Genomic DNA, 25,921 nt, shown 5'->3' on the forward strand with positions numbered 1-25,921 from the left:
TTTTCAGAAAGCACAAGCAACACTCCTCTGGCAATTTATTTGGACTAAGAGGCAAAATAATATGCTATTTTGAATAGCCTCCTCCTTAACCTGCACGAAACATTTCAGATATCAGACAGCAGCATACAGAGCAATGATCCCATTCATAAAACAAGACTACAGAGGCAGCCCTGTGAATTAGGCAAAATCTATCCAAGACAGCAGCAGCTCTGCAGAGCAATGTGTGGCTGCATCTAAAAGGCATCCTCCACTCAGCAACCAAGTTTTCCTTTAGCACCCTCCCTTCCCAAAACAAAAATAATCACAACATATCACATGCCTGACCACATTTACGCAAGAATGCACAATATTATTTTGGACCAAGTACCATACTACATTTTGGAGCATTACATAAAGCCACATGTTGATGTGGACGACCCTTCAAAGGTTTGGCAGCAGCCAGGTACTTTCTCATAACCTTACAATTTTTATTCTGGTATCAGAACAAAATCCCATTCAAGAAACAACCCACAACAAATAACATTATGCCTGCTACCAGACAGAGGGCACCTGCCCCTCATTTTTGCCACCAGTCCCATTTTCACAAGCCATAGTCTTGGCAGGATGAGTCGTTCTTCCGGTGACGTGGTGAAGCAGCTGTCTTTGTAGGGGATGGAGAAGCTGCACCAGGTAATTCAGGACCACCTTCAGCAAGGACTGGTGCAGAGGCCAGGAGAGGCACTTTCTTCCTTCCCAGGAAACCAGCTCCTTCAAATCCCATTTTCTTTTTGCTTTCTGCTTTGGCTTCACTCTCCTCTTCTGGTCCTCTTCTTTTGAGATCCAGAGAACTCTCTGGCAGACGGTGAACCTCCGTACTGCAACACCCACTTGCATCTGTCACGCCTGTGCCTCGCACTTCAAATGCTGTTGACAGGACTGCCTTCCTCTCGGCTGCACTGCCCTCAGCTGTTGCTTTCCTGGCCTCTGTCTGGCTTGAATTTCCATTTGCTGCAGCTGCCTTTTCTGTTGGGCTTTTGCTGGATAAGTTAAAAGCCTGGAAGTCCCGGTAACTGTGAAAGCTCTCTGTCCGCCTTGCTCTTGCCAGGAGGGGGCTTTCTCTGTATGGCCTCACAGAACCATATGTGGCAGTTTCGTGGATTGTTTCATGGTGCTGCAATTGGAGGCTTCAAAAATATAAACAACCAAGGACAAGAAGAGCAGATGTTAGGCTGAGAATAGCAGCCAATTCTTCTGCACACCCTTGCTCCCACCCACCACTGCCTAGTGCTACAGTAGTAATACACTTATCACAGCCCCCGCACAAGGACTTCCAGATCACTTCAGATTCTCACAGGATACTTCAATCTGCACACATACAAACCAACAGAAATCAAGGAGTATTTGTGTGTAGTTCAAGCTACTTAGGGCATGAATTCAAGGGCTCAGCTACTGCATTGAAGTCACCAAACCCCTCTTTGCCTACCTGAAAAGTAAAACCTTTGGTGTCTGCAGCTGGTGCCACCCTTGGTGACTTACCTGGAATTAGATTCCCTAAGCCGGTTTGGCTGAACAACTGAGGTGGCAGGACTGATGTTGGGTGTGGCACAGCGAGATGTACTCAAGTCACACTGGTCAAGCAACTTGAGCAGTTCTTCCTCTGTGGGGCCACCAACATCTGAAAGAGACAGCTCTTAGAGGTCAAGTCCATTTACTGCAGTCAGGCACATGGGAGGACATGAAAAAGAAACACCATGGTCCTGGCATAACACAACTTACCTTTGTCTTCACTCTTATTAACCATGTCCATGGCTGTGGTCAGGTCCCACATCTGGATGCTGCCATTTGAATGCCCTGTGAAGAGGTAGCGGCGTGGCCTGGAGCCCATTCTGCTGGATCCTTCACATTCTCGCACAGTAAATGATGAGATGGTAGTGCAGTCAACTGCCTGGATCTCACATATCCTACAGGAAGAGAAATGCCGAGTCACCATAACAACTGCACCTGGAAGTTTGGCCAGCAAAGTCAGTAGTGGCTCAACTTTCTGAGAAGGCATCTAACCTGCCTTCAGAAAAAGACCCTTCCTCCTGATGAAATTCCTTCCTCTGTGTGACTGGCACACTGCTCACTGCAGACAGTCCCTTCCCACCCCCAGTCCATCTGCAGTCCTACTGCTTGTTTATTAGGCAACCCCCACATGTTCTATGTCCATTTTCGGTTTACAATGATTAGAAATCTAAGGCTCTCATAAGAATGACAGGAACCAGCCCCTTCATATGCTAGAACTTCATATGCAGACTCTAGGAAACTAACCTGCAGAAACAGCACATTTAACCAGATAAAAGATACACAAAAAAATCCAAGGAAGATAAATCCAATGTTATCTACACAGATAACTTTTGTCTTATCACAACCAAAATCTCACTTGTCATGGCATATCTGCATCGCTTTTTTCCCTTTATTTTAGAAGTTTATGGGCAGTGAGGAAGGAAAAAGAACTCCCAAAACTAAGCTGCTTGTGCCCCAGGTAATTTATTTTACTGGTCCCTTGTATTGCTTTTTTACCCGAGCAGTGCCAAAATAAGTCATAATGTTGAGGCATCAATGTTTTCACCCAGATTCAAAGTTAATAGGCAATAGATGCAAAAAGGAAGCAGCACAGAACTGAGAGGCACTAACTTTTCTGATCTCTTGCCACTTTCCTAGTCTAAGAGGAAGAAAAGTAGCTGTGGTTATGTGGCAATTTTTTTTTTTACTATGTTGGCAGCAATGCAGTATAATACTATGAAGCCAAACCTAAGAAAATAATTGTATAGCTGATCTAGAAGACAGTATCTCCACCTATTTAAAGGTCCTGATATCTTCAAAGCCCAGTGCAAAGGAAGAAGCTGCTTCCCTGTCTGCCTTTGTGAGCAGCATAATCCCTGCCACCAGCAACTTAAGCATTAGTTTTGAAATTTAATGTTAGCATGGTACCATGGTTGAGAGTCATATATTCTGTAGAGGCACAAAACTGTTTGCTTTGTGAGCTCATGAGGGTGAGCCATCATGAAGTGAGTCTCTGATATCCCTATTAGATATCTCTATTTTTCAAAAAGCCATTTGGCTTTGAGGTTATAATAGATCATTGAGTACAGTTCTGTTACTAACACACAAATTTGAGTTCAGCCAGAGCTGTCAAGCACATTAGAAGCTTGCTATGTGCAGCTGCATGCACTTAGCATGGAGTAGGGAGACACCACCACCTCAACAGTCCTGCTCTTTTCCCACTTAAACCCCTCAGCACTGACATACCTTTTCCCAGTTGAAGACAGCCTTACAAATAGCTTATTAGTGATAGGAACAACTTTTTGGATAAACACTTGTTGATCATCACGTTCACCAAAGGGTCCTAGAGGAAAGAAAGATCACTTGTGTGTTTGTTTCAATTCCCTCACCCTCTTTCCCATTCAGTCCTGAAGATCCAGACTCATTAGTATGACCACTGCAATTTTAAAGCATCAGGGCCAGGGCAGGGAACCAAAGATAACCAATAGCTAGGAAAAGCCATCCAATGGTTAGCAGTCTCTACAAATCCATATCTTTCTTTGTTGTTCTAAGGGACATGCATTCTTAAGTTTGGTGTGTGTTCTTGGAGGAATTACTATGTCAGTAAAAACCCTACATTAAGTCTCCATAATAACAGTAAGTACTTTGTTATTTTGCAGCTCCTAGATGTCTAAAGGCTTAATCAGATTTCTTGCTGTAGAACTGACCCCACCCTGTGTTCACAAGGCATCCTATTCATTAAAGGTTCATTTGCAAGGCTCTGACCACGAAGGTCTAAACTACCTGTGTAACCATATTTACCAACAGCATTCTTTCAGTACCTTGCTATAGCAATGTGCTAGCACCATTTGCCTCTGCAGTTGCAAGGCTTCAGTAAACTTTGTCACAACTTCAAAGTCATTTAAGAATTTTTTCTATGCATTGTTTAACCTGATGGAAGAGTGAATTGGAATTTGCAGTAGACCCAGTCTTTGCTATGCTCTATCTGCTTTAATAGAGTCTCATGTGCTCTCATTCTCTAGTTAAACCAAAATTGAAATGCTACATCATTTTGCTCAAGGAACAGGTACAGTATGTGTATTCCAAAGGGGTTTTGTCCCTTTTTCTCTCATTCAGAGTATGTCCTTTAAGTGTACTCACTCTCTACAGCCTAGTAGTGTTTCCTGGTGGATCTTACAGATCCCTGCCATTTTTTCAAGAGGACAGCAGTATGTACAAGCTCACACTCATCAGGTGACTTGCATGTTAAAGAGCTGAAGATCTGTTAAACCTTTATGAGACTAGTGAATGTACAGGCACAGCACAGCACAATCTAGAGACATCCTACCAATGTCATTTCCAGAACAGTAACTGCCATGACTCTCTGCTTCCTCCAAGGATAAGATTTTGAATGATGCGAGAGGTGTTGAGCCTGGTTGAGTTGAAATCATGCCCCGGAACCGAGTCACAGTCCATGTCCGTACATGGTTGTTATCAGCACAAACTAGAAAGGAGAAGATGTACATTTGCAAGGGATGACAAAATTTTTGAGATAGATTTCTCTAATGATTATCTACATGATAGTTTTTCAAGATTGACTAAATTCTGCTTGATTACTCAATGTGAAGTCACAAAGCATCTCCAGACAATTATCTAACAGTCTACAAATCATTGCTGATGTTCTGTTTTCTATTAGTTTTGTCTCTTCCCTCAGAAATTTAAGAAATGAACTAAGACAGGTGAAAACACAACACTAAGGTCTGACTGAGTCAGCACCAGTAGCCTACAGCACCCTTCAGTCCTCTGTGTGCAGACACTAGGACAAGACACGTCATGAGAGCAGCCTGCACAACAGTCCTCTTCCATTTCATCCATCAGTTATTCACTTTTGTACATACAGATGTGCCCCTTCCCAACACAGAGTTTAGCAGCAAGTTGCAGGGGAATGGATGAGCTCTGGGCTGTTTATTTGCAGTATAATTGGATACCATGTTTCTTGTTCCTTTTTTTTTTAAAGAATAGGATAGCAGCAGAAAATAAATCTTTTCTCTGCCATGCCCTGGCTGCTGAATTTTAGGTGAAAGAGATTCTTACAGAGGAAGGAGTGATTGGATCTTCCAGAAAGTAAGACCCTCTTCTGAGCATAAGATAGCACAAACAGGATAGCACAAAAAACACTGGGAGACTGCTGAGGAAAGAAACACAGACAGCCCTTTGAAGTCACAGGAAGGCTTTTTCTAGGGCCCAGGAGGACATTTTGCTGCAGCCCAGGAAGCTCCTGAAAGGCTGTTAAAAAAAGACAAGTCCTAAAGGACCTGCCCACAACAATAAGACTTTTATTTCCATGAATTGCAATCTTGGAATAAGACAGAAAGGAAAGAGTGAGTTGTTTCTCATCAAATAAAACCTAGGCCTTTGAATTGATAAGAGCTTTCACAAATGCTTACTTTAAGAAAGAGGATCCAAGCCATTCTAGCCCTTTCCCTGCCCCCAAATCTGTTCAATTCATTTCTATTATACGTGGGAACAACGCAAGTTAGAGACCAATGCATACAAATAACTTCATTGCTCAGATGGAGGGGAGAACTGCCAATACAAATCTGTGTGCAGATTACCTGACACAAGGTGTTTCTCTGAGAGCATGATCTTCGTAACAGGACTTCGATGAACTGTGAAGGTCTGAAAGAGCTGAGGTCCAGACCCAACTGTTTCAGGGTGCTGTACAATCACCCTCACTGCTCCAGAGCTGGTGCCATATGCAATCTCAATCCAGTTACCACTTACACCTAAAGCAAACAAGAACACAGTTGTTTTCCCAGGAATGAAAGTTAGTGTTACTGGAAGCCAGGGAAAAGGGGCAGTAAAAACCAGCATTTTCAAGCCTCCAAAGTAAGAAAGATACGTTTTTTAAACACTGTTTACTTATTATTTTCCCATGACAAGGAAGGTTGTTTTGCTACTAGAATAACCAAAGGTTTGTTCAATTCCATACTACACTCTTCAACAGCGTCTTAACAGCCTTCTTTCCCATTCTCTCCTCCCTCCTGGAAGTGAAGGTGGATAAAGTCATATGATAGATATATTGGCACTTCTCGCAGTGATATGGTCAATACATGCCATATAATGTATATTTTTCTGCCTTAGTGGGAAGCAAATGGGAAAGCAAAACAAGCCAGGAAGGACTATAGTTAAAAAAGTCACTCTGGTATCAATATAGTTATAAGTAGCCACTTTCTCCCAGTTTGGTTTTTTTTGAGTTTTACTTTGCCTTGGTGCAACCGGACATGTCTATCTCGTATTGGGCTTTTTAGCCACCAGCATGCTTGTAGCAAATGTGGGTAGAGCCCTTCCCAATTCTTCGTTCACGAAGCCTAGCCATGAACTTTGCTTTGGACTTTTGTTGTTGCTGCTCTTGGTTTCTTTTTTTTAATTTAAAAAATAGCTGCATCATGATTACAAAAAGCTATTATAGACACAATAGCTAAGCATCATCCAGCTGCACATGGAAATGTTTCCTAGTGTATTGGTTATAAGGTTAGACACAACAGCAAAGTTGTGTCTAACTTCTCCACTTCTCCCCAGTTCACCACAAACTATTTCAGTGAATACAATTCGTAATCCAAGACCCTATCTTGTGCAAAAGCCTCAAAACCAGCAAAGGTACATTATGCACAAGCATTAATATATACATACATGTAAGTACATGTACCTATTTATACAGATGTACAGCTGTAAGGGGAAACTGCTAAGCCTAGTGTTCATCATTCATTTGAAGATGATTAAATGAAGAAAAAGTCCTTGTTTATGTCAAAGGCTACCTTGTGTGCTTTAGCCCTGCTATGAAGCAATAGAAAAAGTCTATTTAGAAGAAAGAAAAGCACATTTCTAACAGACTCTCAGCGAAGAGATGGTGATAGAATACTGACTTGTTTTAGGTGTGAGGTAGACACTGAGAGCTGTTATAGCATCATTGGAGGGATCATGGTACAATTCTGTCACGAGAAGATCATTGTCTTTCATTCGCAGTGGGAATTTCTGCATGTCTGTGGAAAAGAAACATTTATTATTTTGATTAGACAGAGTTGTTCTGATGCAACTAAAATCAATTAAAGAGTTTAACAAAAAAGCTGTTCAGTACCACCTCCTTTTTATTCCACCCTGCTCCCACTTCTTACCTATATAGTAGATAGAACCATTGTTACAGCCCAGCAGCAGAAAAGACCCGGCCGTATCATAGCTTGTGATAGGAACAACATCCTGAACCTAGTGCAAACAGAAAAGAAAACAAAAGCAAATCAAGAATTTAGGTTGCTACTTTCTCAGTTTTCAGACATTCTCGGTATATTTTATTGAACAACACTTGAGTTTGGTACTGGACTGAGGCTGCTGTGCACACACACACATACAGTGGCATTCTGAAAGTACTGCTGGTAGATCATATTCCTCAATCAAAGTGGTTCAGCACATGCATGCAGACAAGTTAGTACTGGAAGATCCTTCTCCATGTGAAAGCACAAAGCTTAGAGCATTGCAGCTAAACCACATCTTCAAAAGTGGATTTTTTTTTCTTTATGTAGAGTGAGTGTATTTCACACTTTCTGTCCTATCCCTTCTTTCCCTTCTGACAACCCCTTAAGAGGTTGCTGGACCAAGGAACTAGATGTTGCCTCTCTACACCTTCTTCTATCTCCAGTTGTGTCCCTCTGGCAGATACATAATAAGGGGAAAAAAATCTTGTTCCTTTACAATTTATCACTTCCAGTATACAACTGCACCAAGTAAACTGGAAGGCAGCTCTGTCATATTTTACTTACTGGTCTACAACCTAAGGTGAGGGATTACAAGTGCCCCTTCTTTGCCCTCTAGGATTAAAACGAGTGCTTATTCCCCCAAGTGGGACAGAAATCTCAAGGAAAGAAAAAGTTCAGGTTATCCTAGATAAGATCTCCTATTTCAAGCAATTCTTTTTTTTTTGCTTCAGCCCCTAGATAAAAAAACACAAAAGCCATTTTATCCAGAGGACTCAAACATGCACAGAGTCATGGCATTTTTCCTGTACTCTGTATGTTGCAGTGAGTTCACTTAATCAACACTGAATACTAATTTATAGACATTTCAGCATAAGTTCTCATTTCTCTCTGACCAGCAGCATCCTTTCAGTTGCTTCAGAGACTTGCAAAATCATTTGCAAAATACCTACAATGAATCTGTCAGATAAAGCTGAGCAAAACAAAACAACGAGAGAAACTTCCCCCCGACTCCAAGAGCTAGGACTCTAAACCAGTATTCACTTCTAAGGATGGTCTGTAACCCCTTAAAACATATTCTAAACCTATCTTTTTGCCTTACAAAAAAGGCTGCAACATGACTATAGCTTCTGCATATTTTCCAGAGGATGGAGATGTGGGGGACAGGGAAGAAGCACTTTCCCTCCTTTCTTTGTTTTAAGAACTGCACCTCTCTCACTTATGTTCAGCCATAATTCAGCACATATCCAATGCTAAAAATAAACTATTCTTGAAAATCACCTGGATTTTCCCCGTATAACTGATGATTGAATGACCTGGAGAAGGATCCTTGCCAATTAGTGAAAAGAATGGCTATTCTTGATCTCAAAGCTTTCACACTGTACTTTTTCAGATACAGCTGTTTAAGTACCCTACCCACCCCACAGCCAAATTCATACAGCACCTAATTAAATTCGGCATCTAAAGATCTGGGTCACAAAACTTTATTTCAAGAGATTTTTTTTTCCTAGACTACTTTAAAAAGAGATTACAAGAGCAGAATGGCAAGAAACTAGAGTCTCAGCATCTAAGTTGATGGATCAAGGTGCTGCATACTCTCTGGTTTGTAGATCAAAGGTATATACAGAAGCTCAGCCACCTGCAAAAAGTTTAAAAAACTAATGAAGGTAGAGGCAACCTATCAAGATACACCACTTTAGTCATCACCTTGCAAAAGACATAACTGCAAGGAAAGGTCCGAGCACAAGGATCCACAGTGCTGCCAAGAGCAGAGATCGACTGCGTCAGAAAGATCATACAAAATAAGAAGAGTCCTTCCTTCTGCAGCAGAGACAGGGACACCAGAGGCAATTCAGCAGTTACATCTGCCAAAATGTGAACTTTCATCAGGAAACAGAGCAACACTATACAACAGTCACTGGTAAAGCAAGACCAATGAGAATCCTCACTTTGCAGAGTAAGATTTGCTGTGACGCTCTGCTGCCTTGTTACCTCTTACTCTAGAGCACTAAATATTCTGCTTCCTTTAAGCTCTCCTTTGCTAAGAATTTCATTACAGATCTATCTAATGCCCACAACCTCCTCCTCCTTGATGCATGCAATTGACACACTGCCAGAGGAATTAAGTACTAGGGAAACCACCTCAGTAGTCTGCTCAAATCTCCAAGATGGGAAGATGCAAGAACCAATCACATGCAGAGACCAGAGTTACATCTTCAGTGTGCAATACATCAAATACAAAGATCACCATGTAAGGAAGGATAGCTTTGCACAAACTAAACCTCCTTTAAGTAGACCTCAGAAAGACATCAGCCTGAAAGGAAACAAAGTTCTTGCTTCAAAATGGGACATCAGCCCATTCTGTTCCACAAAGCCTCTCTCACTGAAGCAAGTATGATTACATCCTGAGTCCAGAGCTATGGGCAACTCATGGGTCACACAAATATCATATATTTGCATTAGGAAATGTAAGATCAACCCCCACACAAGGAGACTGTGTTCTAAAGGGAGATTATAATCTATAGGAAGATCTTTGGTTTTTTTCTTTTTCTAACAAAAAAGCCTGAAGTATAGAAAGCACCTTGAAACACAAGGTTGGTTTGGTTTTTTGTTTGTTGCTTTGGTTTTGTGTGGGTTTTTTTATTAGTTTGTTGTTTGGTTGGGAGTTTCTTCGGTTGTGGGGTTTTTTGTTTTGTTTTTTTTTTTTTTTTTAAAGGGAGCTACTCTCATCCACTTGGAAAAAAAAATTAGAAAGCCAAAAAACTTTTTTAGGACATTGCCATATAAACTTCCCAAAGATTTTCTACTCTTCAGTAAGAAATGCTTTCACCAAAGGAATAGTCAGTCAAACTGAGGAACTATTAATGTGATCAGAAAGATTTCTGCAGCTCCCCCTGGAAATACAGATGATGAATTGGACATCAGTTTTTATTCCTTATGACTTGTTCCTTTAGAAAATATTGTTAAACACCAGCTTGTCACACAGCATTAAGTTGTCTCTTAATATAAGATTTTGCAAGGCATCAATAGAACTTTAAATAATGTTTTGTTTAATTCAAGGCCATACTAACATGTTTGTCTCCACTGCAGAAGCACTGCTATCCCCACACTTATTATCTGTGTTATTTGTTACCATTACTGTCACTTAAGGGTTGAATTAGAACTTAGTAAACAGTGCAGCAGCCTCAGGTCAGTTCTGCTTCTTGAGATTTGCAAGGCATTTTGGGGACTTTTACTGCATCCAGGTTTCATGCTACAACGATGTACATCCGGCTGTGTTACAAGCTTTGTTATTTGAATGCTCCACTGTTTCTCAGACTCATACAGACTCCAAGGATCTCTCTTATTTAATATGCATTCTGACAACAGGAGTAAAGTAAGCACAGCCAGAAGCATCCACATACAAGATGAAGAAGAGTCTCCCATTGTAAAGCAGCTCTTGAGATCCCCAGATAACAGACTTTTCTTCTTTCAGATGGTGCAGAAACTGCTGTCATTCATTCCCCACAATTTTACTTCCTAGGGTCCTACTGCATTTTTATACAGTTAGTAATCCGTAAGTCTAAATATGCACACACTTGACATTTATTACCCAAAATCACACCACATCCTTTCATTTGAAAGCCTAAAAGGCATGCTTGGTGGTACCACCAAACAATTCAACATTCTGCTCACAGGCACAATACCCAGATACCCAGGTGATAAACTCTGTAACAAGTCAGGGTTGAAAACCTTATGACAGTCATTTCCCACATGCTTTTAGATTATTTTATTCTCTTTTTACTAGAAAGACATATAAAAAGTGATGCAGAAAATCGAATTGAACACACCTGCCAATGCTGAGTCACAGCGTTCCATACTCCCACTTTCCCTGTATGGCTTGTAGCCACCAACTGGTTGCCAATGAAGAAGAGAGCATCTACAGGGACTCCAAGACTGAACACTCCTACAAAAAATGAAGAGTCTATGAAGCTCATCTAAAATAAAGAGAAAAAAACAGTAACAATGGAATCTCTCCATTATTATCACATCACATGTATTAGAGTAGAAAATAAAGAACAGCCAACACTGGGTTTGCAGCATTCTAGGTGAGGTACCATTCAAGCAGAAAACTGGATTTCATTAAATTAAATGGCAGTGTGATGTTATTTCTGCTAATAACATCATTATTTGGGAAGGAGAGAGGCAGGAGAAGGTAGAAGAGCCCATATGAAAACATGCAATCATTTTTCTACAGCCCTTAAGTTCTCAAAAGGATTTAGAATAAATAAAAAAAAAAATCATATTACAGCAGACAGGAATTTTTGTTGTTTTGTGGTTGATTTTTTTTACCTGAGACTATTAAGTGTCATTCAAGAAGCAGTAATTTAATGGGGTTTGCTAGACACACAAATTTGTGCTATGCTAGTTTGCAATTACTTGTTAAAGTATTACAAGTTCTCAATGCTTTTTTTTTTTTAAAGTCCAATCAAACAGACATTCTGAAAACGTATTTGAGAAACTAAATACGGCTACAAGACTTTATCCTTATTCTTGGGACAAGATTGAACAATTCCAATGTGACCTTACATTCTAATTTCTCTTTTAGCAGAAATACTTGAACCCAGAAAAATAAGCAGCCTGTAAAAGCCTGCCTTCCTTCCTTTGTACCTCCGGATCTTTTAGTTTGGTTGCAGGCCATGAGCAGAAAGTTCAGGCTATCAGACTATTAAAACTTGAACATATATAGGGAAGCAGTTTCAGCAATCATCACATACTATTCAAATTTGGAAGATAAAACTTACCAGCAAATGCTAGCCTTCCAAGTAAATGAAGTCTGGGACTGAGAACATTTCACTTAAAAAAAAAATCAAAACAGTGCAGAACATGACAGGCATTGATGCCTACGGTTATAGTTGACCTTAACATCTGAGGCTGTCCAGAAAATTGATCCTTTAGAGCTTCCTAGTCTTATCACAGATCCAACATGAATAATTTTCACTGCACTGCAAACTTGGATAGCATAGTACATTTTGTACTACTTATCGTCCAAGTATTTAAAAGTTACAGCAAACTCAAAAGGTCTGAGATAATGTCCAGCAAACTGACTCTGTAATTAACTTGGTTTGTAAATAATTCCAGGATATGTTTTTCTGTCTGGTAAGTACAAAAGTAATGGGGATACATTAGAACACTACCAACTGTCAAGCTTCACTCACAAGTTTCCTATTGCTTACTGCTCACTCTACATATTTATATTACTCCTCACTAATATACCTTAACTGCAGCAGATAGATGTTGTCAAAACAGAGTACCCAATAGCTGGAAAATTTCCCAACATTGTTTTGGGCAAATTTAAATGAACAGAGTGCCATTCCCAGCCAAGAATCAGCTCTCTGTTACACCCTATGAAGGAATCTCAGGAAGCTCAATATATATTTATGTTTTAATTATGATGCTAAACTGTTTTCCAGGGCACAGTACAATCATTCAATGCAGATAAGATTCAGCAGTACAGGGCACATGAAAAAGGCAATAATAAAAAATCCACAGACACAACTAGAATTGATTACTCCAGAGAAGGATGAGGTTCAAGGAAATCAAGGAAGACAGCTTGAATGGTCTGGAGGAATTTGAAGTGTCAGTCCTGCTTAGGCTCAACAATCTTGAGACCTGTCCACAGGGGAGACAACACTATATGTAATGACAGGCTCTTGTCCTAAGGGTCCCTCTCAGTAAAATACTGCTTACAGCAGCAAGCCAGCAGCAGTGTCTTATGTAAGTAATATTGAAAGGAAAGAGAGCGCTCTGGGAGAGCTCTATCACAAAGATGCCAGCCCACACAATTTTCTGAGGATGGTGTCGCCAGGCTCCAGCAACTGCTTGGAACAAGTAGTTTCTTTCACAAGATGACAGCAACGTACTGTATCTCTAATACAAAGCAGGACTGCAAGCAGTTGCCTCTACAAGGAAACAAATCAGCTATATTCACATTACTACTATTAAACACAAGCATATTTCAGGTTTTTTAAATCAATCGGCATGACCTATTGTCCAAAAGAAGAACAATACATTTTGGTCAGTGTTAGTCTGACAGAAGATTCCATCCTGTAGGCACTTTCTCTCTGCTTCCCTCCTCTTCCTGCCCCAAGTGGCAATTCCTTTGTTTCACAGTTGTCACTTTGATGCAGTACAGCCTGTTTAGCAAAAGTGCTTCCTTCAGTTTTGTTGCCACGTTCGATCATAGTCTGAGCTATCAGAACCTTGTGATACTGGCATATTTAGAGTTCTTAATTGAAATAAAAGTCCACTTATGGGTTTTGTGCCTCTTTGCACTTGATTTCCAAAAATCCAAGATGCTGCTTCCCATATCTTATTGCAAATCCCAAGGTAACACAAGCAGCTAACTGAAATCACAAAGTGCAGGAGGAATGTAATAGCACAGTGATAAAGAAATGCCTATTAGAGGAGTACAGCTGTCATGCCAGCTCTTCCCTGCCTTTAAGATTTGGTCAAGGGGAATATAAGAGGAGGCTTCTCAAGTACAATAATTACTCAAGTACAATAATTACTATGTGTTTAATAAAAATATTTCATATTCAACTGCTAGACACATCTTTTATTTATTTTTTTTAAATACAATGGAACCTCCTTTTCCATTTTGCTGACCATGATTATATAGAAGACCTCTAAGAGTCACAAGCAAAAGAGCAGTACACAGCTGAATTATCTCATGCCAGACCTTTATGTTTCCCCATCTTCGAATCTACTTAGTGTTTCCACTCATTCAAGCATGAAAAAAAAAAAGCAACAGCCATTAACATAGATAGAAATTGCTTGAGAAACTTTCAAGTAAAGTTCTTCCCTTAAAGGCACATGGATCAAAAACGTTGCCTTCACTGCCTCCCAAATTTGCCCTGTATTTGAACAAGTGACTCAGACAAGCTATTAGACCAGTAGCAAGGAGTATTTACTTCTGAAAACATCTTGTTGCTGTTTCTACAGCCTCCCAAATGGTGTGTCCTGTGCCAAAGCGTACAAGCAGTAATTCCTGTATGCTTAATAAAACAGTATGCTTTTTTCCTGCCTAGACACCTGAGTTTTAAAACCAAGAAATTTTCATCTTCCAAACTCCATTTATGAAAGACATTTGACAGCGAACCAAAATCTTTTTATGTAAAAATATTGCTTTAATAACAAAAAGGAAAGAAGAGAGCAGAATCTCTTTGTATGTGTAGTTTTCCAACTCAGAAACTTAGTTCCTTTGTCCTATGTTCTAGATTCAAATGCAAGTCCAGGGAAAAGTTTAACTCTTAATTTGAATCTTGACATATAATCCTCAAACTGAACAGTAAGCATTAGTATCTGTTAATAAACAGACTGCTCTTTTATTCTCTCTCCTTTTTATTTTGAGAAAGTATTCCTAGTGCAGAACAGAAGGTTAATACATTCTAACAGGTTGCTGTACTATAGCTTGTTTTGTCAATTTGTGAAAGTGAATACTGAACACTGCAGATCACACATGCCTCAAAATAGGGTCTCCTCTCTGGCTAAACACGCACACATAAGAAAAAAACTCAGGTAATGATAGTTACCAATTTCACTCCCACTTCCACCATCTTGAATGCTCCACAAGATTATGCTACTCTCCGAGGCAACTGCAACCATCTTGTCCTTGTCTCCGTGAGGTCCTCCAACCACCTTCGCATTGAGAGCCACTCGCTCAATTGTCCAGTCCAGATAAGGACTCGTGAACACCTGCTGCCACCCAGATGACTCTTTGATTCTGGAAGGGCAAAGAAGAGAACAGGGAGCAGATGTCAGAATCCAGGAAAACCCAGTCTTCAGAGACCGAGAAATGGACAACCCAGTCTAACCATGAACCAATGTGCACAAAAAAAGAGCAGCAACTCATATTTATAGGATCAGACTGAATCGATTTATCTACTGCCATTTCAGAGTAATGCAAACTTTTTGCTTTGCTCATAGCAAATGATCATATTTTTTTAGATTCCTGTAACCTGACAAGCAACTCTATTCATACCTGTAGCAAACAGCAAAATGGGCATAGGCAGCTACTATCCAATTGTGATGGCCAGCTACTATTAGGACCTTCCGTGGGTCCACAGGAAATCCTAAAAACAATAAAGCTGAAGTTAGGCAAGTGATGAATATTAGATGAGCAGAGACATCTATAATAGCATAGAACTCTCTGCTATGAGAACAGAAACTATGATAATTAAGTTTCTCAAGAAACATTTTCAGCTAGATTCTAGTTACCAGTATTACTCCTCACAATCCTTACAGCTATTACAGTTCTTACATGGAAGGAAGACATTTCATCATCACTACAAGGCAAAGTGTCACGGTAAAATGTTCATAAAGAGAAAGAGGGTAGTACATACCTCAGTTTTAAAGCCTGTCTAATTGGTAAAAAAAATGAGGAATTTAATCAATTAAGAAACAATGCTTTCTCTTTTGTGAAAGTTCTTTCCAAATAGTTAGTGCAAACCCATTTTATTGTTCCAGACTGCTAAACTGAAATTTCCCATATCTCAGAACACCTACAGCTCCTCCATTTATTATCTAGTGGGAACATGCTTGTTTCTGATCTAGAACTAAATTAGGTTTGGCAGAAGTGTTGGATGGCACTGGAAATTAGTGGTCATTGTACTTCCCCAAGTTAGCTCTCAGCCTTGATATGCTAAAGAACTAATGGCCAAAGACTGCATCTTCTGTTTCATTTTCCCCAAGACTGCCTTCTTCCAAACTTGCAGCAGGTTTGGGAAGAATCAGCAATTCATAACCTTATTTTTATATAAGATAGATTATAGAAATAGATTCACCTATTACATACTCTAGATTTTCCTAACACTGCTACAATTTACAGGATTACAGCAGAAATATGACACCTCTAATGGCGTAATTTTGCTTGCTAAGTCAAAAGCTGGAAAACGATAGAATTCAAGTCTCACAATTTTTTTTGTGAAGACTACATTTCCTCTAAAAACTTGACTCTTGCACAGCAAGAGAGGCACCAAGAGCAAGAAAGATGTGGAAGAGCAGCAAGCAGGCCCTGAACAAAGACCAAAGAGACACTGGTCTCTCTGTTTTTTATCATGGCTTTAGTACAGTGTAAGGCATTTGTCTAAGGGGCCATGCTAAGACTGCATGAAGAACTTTGATTTGCCTTTCCTTCAAGCCTCATGTCTTAATTGTGCAGCAGTGAGCCTTAAATGCTGTACAGGGAGTAGTGTTTAACTAAGTATTCAGCAATTTTAATCAGGCAAACATAGAACAGATTTAAACCAGATACAGTCGCTAAGTTTTTTGCAATTTGCTTTGGTTTTAAAACACATTCCTCACCTAGCCTGACTGTACCTTCCCCAGTACCAGCAAGTGTAGGTTGGACACCACCTCCAAGCATCTCACCCTCATTCTGACCAGTTCTAACATCAGCCGGTGGCCCAGCAGTATTATTTATTTTACGGCTGGGAATGCCTATAAAAGAAAAGAAAAGAGGTGCTTTGTCCCACTCCTTAAACTTTATAACAGATATAACAGTTCACTTTCAAAATACAGGATTGATACTTGTGCATTTTGATGTAAAGTTTAATTCATTTGCTATATGAAAACTAGGCAATATTGTAACACTGAAATAGAAAATGTTGACATTCACAATTTAGGGAATTACCTTCAGAAAACTTGTCAATAATTGGTTAGATACCCCTTAGACTTCAGGTTAACATTGAGTTGTATTCATCTCTACAGAGAAGTAAAAAAGTCTAACAGCTACTCTTATTAGTAAGGAATCATTTATGGTGATTTTTCACCTAGACATAGGATACCCAAGGTAACTGCACCTTCAGAAAGAAGAAAGAACTACATGCTCCTAACATTATAATGAAATGCACTTGAAGAACTTCTGCTTTAGTCTACTACCAAACACAGTACTACATGACATTTCATACAGATGAAAGCTTGGGTTTTAATTACAAAAATGTTTGGTTCAACTATTCATCTTTAGCTTTCCATAGGAAGGCCTTCTCTGAACAGCTTGTCACCCAGAGTCACTACCTGAACCAATCACCTCTAAAAACTAAAGAATAAGTGACTGCAAACATCAGACAATGAATACAAAAATACCTGGAGGAGGTAGGTAGCCATGAAAAAGGACACTGCCACAAGATGAGCGTTCCAGTTCTTCACATAGTAGCAATCTTCTCACTAAGAAGGAAAACCAAATATGACCACAGCTTTTGCTTCCTTGGAAACATTACATTATCTCAAATATCCTTGTTTTTGATAAACTTTACTTTGAAAATATTCAGTGTCACAACTGCCCAGATTTGTCAGTGGGCCATTATTACAGTAATAAATATGACCTCACATTAAGATAAAAAAACAGTTACCTAAAGGAGTGATTCCATAGAATTCAGCTTCGTGCCTGAGAACATTAATACTCACTCCTCTAGAGAAATAAATAAAACCCAAAAACAAAAAACGTCAAGAACAAAGTGAGTCAAGACCTTGAACATAAATACTTGCATATAACTGGACATTACGCAATATAAATATCAAGCTACCTAACAGTTTACAGAATTACCACAAAATGCATTCAGCATGTTGATGTTTGAGATTTCAGAGTGATTAATTTTACTTAGCTTTCATTAAAACAAAGATACAGAAACAAAGAAATACACTGCAAGAAGTGGTTTAATTTACAAGAATCTACTAACAAAATGGAATGCCACCATTTCTCCCTCCACCATGCCATACATATATGCTAGACCTGGCCCCACAGCTACCAGGGAGCTGAGTCACATACCAGGTACCCAGCCAGATGACTAAAACTTAATAATTCTCTTCTGAAAAGGTTTTCTAATGCTTCTGATTGAAATAATTTTCACTTGAAATAATTAACTTCTTACCGTAAGTCTAACTCCTTTGTGCGAAGAAAATTTAAAATAGGTGCAAATGCTGCTGGATCTCGATCAATAAATATCTGCAAAGAAAAATTTCTGTACTTGAGCCCTATTATGGAGCAACCATCAACTAAAATGCCTTTTTATGCTGAGTGTGGGAAAGAGGAGTTGAAGATGAGGCAGTCAGCAGACAAACAAAACCCACAGTTTTTGGGCCTCTTCTTTGCTCTCGTTTTTCTTCTGCTATCCACTAATTCAACATTCCTAAAGGACATATATACAAACACTGCTGCAAATAGATGGCACTTAATAGAAGTGTTCTTGAGGTCCTAGAGCCTCCACAAAAACCAGTGGATACTCTCACTTTCTATCCTGTGTTCAGAATGAAGTAAATGTAATAAGACCTCAAGATAAATTTAGACTTTTTTAAATTGAGTCAATTACCATTAAAACTACCTCTGCATTTTTAGCAAATTACTTCTGTTTCTTACTATCACTCAGCAACATTACTGTAACTATAGTTTCCTATTTAAGAGTATCACATACACGGACTGAAATGGCCATTTTGCTACACGTATTTGCCAAAAACCCAACATTTCCATGTTGGATTACTCAACTACATATGCAATGCCTATCTAATGAAAATTACACCTCCTTGCAATACAGTAATTAGCAGTTTTTCTGTGTAAGGAAAGTACAGTTGCTGATTCTGTACAACACAGAATGAGCATAGAAATATGCACATTGTTCCAGTTTCATTTACCTTGAAACAAATTTGAGAACCAAGAAAGCCAGAGATGTCACCAATTGTCATGGAAGTTTAGCCTGACTCAAGCAGTGTAACTCCCATTAGCACCCACAGTGAATATGCTTTAGGAAAGAACCTAACCAAAAGCATAACATTAAATTAATGGGTTACAGGAGGTTTATTACTCACAGCACCAGTTTCATCCTTTAGTGTTGAAATTCTTCCACTCAGCAAACTGAAACAGAGAAAATCTTCATTAGATGTCCCTCAGAAATGTACTAACACAAACACAGGATAGCAACATTCTCAGTCAGTTTGGTCTCTTTGTGTACTTTTGGTTACATTTTGATGAAACAGTATAGCTGAGCAAAGAAAACTGCCTTGGTGAGGCAGAAATCCGGAGGGGGTGAAATATTGCTGCTGAATAAAGGAGCAGTGCATGCACACCTAAGGAAAGGTTGAGAGCTGCATCTTAAGGACTTTTATATTCCCAAAGAAAACAGACATGAAGCCTAGTCTGGGAAGGATGGAAAAGTTTTCCCAGGCATTCAGAGGGCTACATAGTTTGATAAAAATCTAGTTAAATTGGTAAAAGCTGCTGAAGCAAAAAGGAAAAGTAAACAACCCAACCCACAAGGACTTACTGGACAAGAATGGGATGGATTATTTTTAACACAGTTTTACTTCAAAGCTTTTTTCTATCAGATCAAAGTATTTCTGCTCTAGACTCATAAAAAACACAATGCCAAAATCTCATTTTAGGTTAGATGGAAACTAAATAACATCAACAGCTTTATATCAAGATTTCACCTGAGTCTGGATGACAATTATCTCTAAGATTTTCCAGTGTTGTATGACTATTACGACAAGATCCTTAGCATATTTAGTGCTGAGAGATGGGGGAATAGCATGAGACTCCCTCCTTGTGTGCCTCAAAGGTGAAATTTCCCCAGCATTTCATTTATCTGAACATTTCAGTAAAATAGGACCAGGTAATGCTGCCTGTGTCAGCTGTCAGACTTTTATTAGAAAAGAAGTCTAGAGTACAAAAATTAAATGTAAGGAAGCAAAATTGCTAGCATTTGTGTTTTCCTTTATGTGTTTAGGATTATTTGGGGTGATAGAGGTACAGCAACTACAGCACAAAATGCAAACAATAAGCAGCATAACTTGCAGAAGTACTAATGGCAGTGACATAAAAGGAGGATGTTCAATAATTTGATAGCTCCTATATCACAAGTTAGAACCCCCAAAACTTGGAGTTAATTCAGACTACAGCAACAACTAAAAAATAACCCCAAAAAACAAACAACCCAAAAAACCCCACACATTAAAGGCAGTGCTACTGCATATGGCCAGTAAGATCACAAGTGTATATAGTAAGAGTCAGTGGCATCTTCCTTTCCTGCAGATTTGGAGTGTTATTTCCACAACATTCTGTCTAAAAAGTGACAACTCTTCAGCACATATTAGCTGCCATGGCTACATTCAAGAAAGAAGATGCCTTTTAAATAACAGCCTATTTCAAATTAATCTGTCCCATTTCTTGAGATAGTGTTCTTAATGCCTTTTCCCCCAATAAAGACTATTTACAACATAAATTAAGAACTGAAAACATTAATAATTTTTTTAAATGACTGTTAATTTGTCTTTGTTCAAGGTGATAATATATCACAAATACCTGGAAAAAAAAGAGTCTGGAATCCACATCAGTGTTTGTCTTGAAGTGCTGAACCTAGGAAAACAAAATTACGAGTTCAAAATCAGCTGTAAAATTGGAAGTAAGTCTGCCTTATCTAAAATTCCTTCATTTGTCCTAAAGAGCTAATATCAAACAGGTTTGGCAAGTCCGAGATCACTTAAACGTCTGCACAAACTCAAAGCAGGGCTGTCTGGAGACTCCAAAAGTGTCATGCTTTATATGTTTCTAACACATTGTCCCAAACATCCTGTATCTTCCTAGTTCTCATACTTTGCCAACATTAATGCTTACAAAAAAAGATCCACAGAAAACAAACGCTCCTCCACACACAGGAAACCCAAATAGTTAAATATTTATCAGCAGTGTGCTATATTTGTCATTAACTGCATGATACTCTTACTTAGGACTCAGAGCATGCTACATTGTGCACTGCAAAAGACTACAATAAGCTTCAAGTTAATATTTCACAGTAACTTTAATTATTTGCCATTTTGCTATTTGGACCCCTTTTGGGGCAGGGGGGAAAGGGGCAGGGAGGCAATAAAAATAACAGTTAAAAGAAAAAAAAGTGTTTACTCTGATTCATATTATAAGATAATACAAATTATAATATTACTTATGATGCCAGACAGTACTTTACATAATAAATAACCATGGATTATTTTCTACTTCTTCTGGGTTTGATTTAACATGAAGGAAGACAACTGGACTGGCAGCTTGGACAATGAGCTCATGCTCTGCATCAGCCCTCTGGCTGTACATACCCTCTTACTAGTGCCATGACTAAGAAACCTTTGGTGACCTCTTCATTAATTAAAAAAAAAAAAAAAAAAAAGGATATGCAAAAGTAAAATTCCATTACAACTTTCCATGTAGCACAGGACTACAAAATACTTATGGAATAAAAGAATAAAAGTACTTAATCATAATTTATCTAGTTTTCACTGCTAGTATTTTCCAGTTTTGGAGAAAAAAAAAAAAAAGGTCAACAAAAAGCATTACTTTATACCCCTTTTATATTCCCTAAGAGGCAGAAACACAAAGACTATATGGAACTACCATCCTGCATAAAACATGTATTGTGTATCTGCTCACTGCAAATATAACAATGGTGAATTTGTTCTTAACAAGAAAACCTGCAGTATCAGCGTTCTAAGCACAAACATGCACAAAGTCCTTTCTTAAAAAAAAAAAAAAAGGCGCTTCTAAAGTACTTCTAAGTACATCTGAAGTTTTGCACAGCAATACAGGTCACTACCCTTCTTTGCTTTAAGAGTAAGGGATGATTCATCTAACTATATTATAGCATGCGCATAAGAAAAAACAATGAATTACATGAATTTTATCCAAAAATTAATCCAGACACTGGTCCAGCATCACCAGTTAGCCCTTTTAAAAGTCTCCATAATATAAAGGCTTTTATTGCCTAATAGTTTAAACACTTTACAACTTTCATTTATTTTGAGGTTTTAGAAAAAAAAAAAAAGGAAAATGAGAAAACCAGAGGACTTATGGTCCCAGAAAGGCATATGTAGGCAGAAAGATATCAGAGAACTACTAGAATCAGAGCTAACTGGCATTTTCTACAACACTGAATGATAAATGCTAAATTAATTCTGAAACAATAGTCTGATGAGACCATGAAGACATTCAGGATCCTTGAAAAGATGTTTGAGTACTTGGCAGTACTATCTTCTCAACACACTACAGCACAATTTCTGGTCTGGATACATGTCTCCATATAGGCACGAGTGACAGTCAGCTCTTCAGAAGTGCCACCATTGAAGTTTTGCTGGCATTTTGACCAGCTGGGTTCCACTCTAGCGCTTTGTAAGTCAGATAAAGAGCTTGGTAGCAAAATTTGAGACAGACATTCCAGAAGAACAAGTCACACAACAAGGAGGACAGGAAAAAGAGCCATCAACCAACTCCACATTTGTCTTCTTTCAATTTTAGCAGTGGATTTAGACAGCACAAGGATTTTTTGTCTGTAATTTAGCACTATGGTACCAGCTTAGTAAGCAATACCTCATACTAACACATACTTTAGAACTTTTAATACATATACATTAATCTACATAAACAAGACAGAGTGCTCCTTTCCAGGATGCCTAAAGAAGCTTAGCTAGCAACATTTACACGTATAAGTGTATCTGCAGCTCCATGCAGCAGTCAGACAGACATTGTATAAGGAAAGTTAGTCAAACCCAGTGCAATATCCTCAAACACTCTTAAGCAAGTGGCAGCCTACAGTTATTTTAAAGAAAATATATGCATCTGGAAACAGACATGCTAAGTGACAGCTTTAAACCATAGTCTATTGTGCTTTTAGAGTTACTTTATAACCAGAGGGAGATACAGAGTCGAGAGAATTCTCTTAATTTGTTACAGTAATTTCTGTGAATGTTACTTTGCAAGCGGCTTGTGCTCGCAGCAAAGGATTTCACAAAAGCTGAGACCAGGAACTGTTGGAGCAACTGCACACAACAGAGAAGCCCTGACAGTCCTAGGGAGCAGCAGGAACCTCGTTTCTGAACATGGAAAGCTGGGGTCTCTGTAGTAGATGCTCCACAGAATAACTGGTGTCAGAGGACAGTGCTAATTTCCTCTTCTCATAAAACTCTACAAATAAAACTAAGAGTTTCAGGTTTCTGGTAAGGGTAATAGAAACTAATGAAGAGGAACCGTGTATAGTACTCCACGCTTGCCCATTTGCTGTCCAGATCATTCACTCCATTTGCCAGCTTTGAGTCACCCACATTTGCAAGCTGAAAAACACTTTCAAATGAATCTGAGGGAAGCTGACCTTGCAAAAGACCAAAACTTCTTACACAGAGGTACACTGTCTCTCTATTAAAAGGGAAATATCCATGCACACATTTCCTTCTCCGTTGACTAGAATATCCGTTGACTGGAATCTAGACCTTTAGCTAGAAATTAAATGCATGCAATTGTTAGTTTGCCTTATTCTTCATACTTCTCTGTATAGGCAAACCCTCTGAGATTATCTATTTCTTCCCTGATTTGTCCTCTATACCTAATTCTGTATGCTCTACAGAGGCATTTAATAAGGAAGATCTATTTAAAATTACGAAATTGAAGCATCTTTGCAATTCCATGTGTAATAAAAACCTAAAAGACAAACTGGCCTATAATTTCAGAGACAGAGTTCACTGAAGAACCTTTTTCAGCATAACACGAAATCTGGTCCAAGCCAACAACAAAGTTATCCTGAAAGCGTCATTACAGGTGAGTTTTGCCTACGCAAATTACAAGCAGCTTCACTGTGAAGAACCAAGTTCCTAACGTCTTACCATAACAAAGGAATTCTGCATCGATTTCTATTGCACTCTACTTTGAAAAAGGCTGCAACATCCAATTTAATTATCAGACCAAGTTCATATTCTGGGTAATGGAAGAAAAATCTTAAAATAGTAGTAGTAGTTCCTACTACTCATAGCTGGCTTCATGTCATGCGCAGACTCAGGAAGGCACATTATTTCAGTTTCCACCAGCTACAATAATACAAATGATTTCATGCCTGAGCACTTTGACAGGAATATCTGCACTATTTATCACACATTCTGACCACAGCTGTCCCACAATTCCGTGCCTCAGCCTGCCAAAATGTCTACATCTGCCAGCTTCCACGCTTCCAGCGTAGATTCGAAAACAATGCAGTTCTTTATTCTGGTTGACACCAGCAGTATCGTTTCAACCTTTTTAACACCTTAGTGTCTGAGGCTGCCAGGCAGACTGTTCACTAGGAGCCTGTGGATGTGCTGGCAAAGCAAAGCTCTCTATCCTCCATCCCTGAAGCAGCAGCATTCCCAGAGATGTGTGTAGAGCGTACGCATCTAGACAGCCCGGGCACAGCGGGCAGACACCACGCGGAGCTGCCAACACTCCCCACTTCCACCTCCACGTACCCCTGACCGGCTCCCCCGCACTGTGCTGGGAGAAGGCTCATCCAGGCCCTCCTGGCGGCAGCACCAGAGACCAGGGAGCCTCGGGGGCAGTCCCAGGCGAGTCGGCACCGCCGCCCTCCCAGCACGGGGTGGCTGCCGGTCCCGCCTGAACCCCGCCACGGCCGGAGGCGCGTCCCTCCCGGCGGGCCCCCGGCAGGACCCCCGCGGCGCTGCCCCTCGCCCCGACGCCGCTGAAACGCGCCGGACACCGCCCGGGGGCAGCGCCGGGGGCCCGGCCCGCTCCGCCCGCTCACCTGGTGCCGCCCACGTTGAGCTGGATGATCTCCCCGCTCCCGGCGCCGGCGAAGCCGCCGCCGTTCCCCGCCATCTTCCCCGCCGCCTGCTCCGGCCGGCGCCCGCCGCCGCCTCCCGCCGGAACCTCGCGGTCGAGGGCAGGAGCGGCGGAGCCAGGCGAAGGCGGCGGGGAAGGAGGCGGCGGGGGATCGGCCAGCGGCGGCCGGGGCAGGGTCAGCGCCCGGCCGGGCTGCGGCCCCGCGGGCTCCCCGGCGCTCAGGCCCGGCCAGGGCCGGAACACGCCATGGCAACGCGGCAGCACCGAGAGCGGGGGCTGGGCCGGCGCGGCCCAAAACGCCTCGGAAAGCGGGCGGAGCGGGGCCGGGCGGGGGAGGCGGGGACGCCCCGACGGGGAGGGGGGAACAGGGAACGCCCCGCGGGGGCAGCGACGTGCCCGGAAGGGGCTGGCGGAGCCCGCCCGCCCCGGGAGGAGGGGAGGCACAACACCGGAATTCTGGTTTTGGGTGGTCTCTAAGGAAGAGGGAGCAGCCTGTACCGCTATCAGGCGGCAGCGACCCTCGCCCAAAATAAAGAAAAAAGGACAACGAAGGTGGTGAAGGGTCTGGAGCACAGCACTCCTATGGGGAATGGCTGAGGGAGCTGGGGTTGTTCAGCCTGGAGAAAAGGAATCTCAGGGATGATCTTATCGCTCTCTACAACTACCTAAAGAGGAGGCTGTAGCCTGGTGGGAGTCAGTCTCCCAGGTAACCGGCGACAGGACGAGAGGACCTAGCCTTAAGCTGCACCGGGTTGGACATTAGGATGAATTTCATCACAGACAGGGTGATTAGGCATTGAAATGGACTGCCCAGGGAGGTGGTGGAGTCACCGTACCTGGAGGTGTTAAGGAAAGTCTGGATGTGGCACTTAGTGCCATGGTCTAACTGACGAGGTATTTGGTCATAGGCTGGACTTGATGATCTTTGAGATATTTTCCAGCCTAACTGATCTGTGAAAGCCAATGGCTAATGAAGATCCCCTGGGCCTTGCATCTCCCACTGCCCGCAGGGATCCCAGGCTGGGGAGTTCAGGCCCCCAGGAAATGCCAGTTCCAT

The 25,921-nt window shown here is 40.7% G+C and overlaps 1 protein-coding gene across 1 annotated transcript; it reads right to left on the reverse strand.

The window, feature by feature from the left end:
* KCTD3 (potassium channel tetramerization domain containing 3) lies at positions 1–25,168 on the reverse strand. Its single transcript, XM_064648237.1, has 18 exons — positions 24,827–25,168; positions 20,584–20,637; positions 19,092–19,137; positions 18,161–18,234; positions 17,642–17,700; positions 17,376–17,456; positions 16,596–16,730; positions 15,274–15,364; positions 14,825–15,015; positions 11,081–11,196; positions 7,179–7,266; positions 6,930–7,046; positions 5,619–5,789; positions 4,352–4,507; positions 3,271–3,367; positions 1,756–1,940; positions 1,516–1,654; positions 1–1,163 (listed from the first exon to the last, which is right to left on the reverse strand). Exons 1-18 carry the CDS (start codon positions 24,898–24,900, stop codon positions 581–583), a joined length of 2,457 nt encoding a protein of 818 aa, XP_064504307.1. The 5' UTR covers positions 24,901–25,168; the 3' UTR covers positions 1–580.
* Between the last annotated feature and the right edge of the window lie 753 nt (positions 25,169–25,921).

Source organism: Pseudopipra pipra, chromosome 3, assembly GCF_036250125.1.
Source record: "Pseudopipra pipra isolate bDixPip1 chromosome 3, bDixPip1.hap1, whole genome shotgun sequence".
Classification (NCBI taxonomy): Eukaryota; Metazoa; Chordata; class Aves; order Passeriformes; family Pipridae; genus Pseudopipra; species Pseudopipra pipra.

Bases quoted from the DNA above. Each gene is read 5' to 3' on its own strand.
- KCTD3 (XM_064648237.1), bottom strand. From the start codon at position 24,900: ATGGCGGGGAACGGCGGCGGCTTCGCCGGCGCCGGGAGCGGGGAGATC. The intron at 16,731-17,375 runs GTATTTTTGTAT...TTTCTTTTATAG, and splicing joins TGGCTACCTACCTCCTCCAG to GCATTCCCAGCCGTAAAATA. The intron at 5,790-6,929 runs GTCAGTATTCTA...TGTTTGCTTTAG, and splicing joins CTACCTCACACCTAAAACAA to GTGTAAGTGGTAACTGGATT.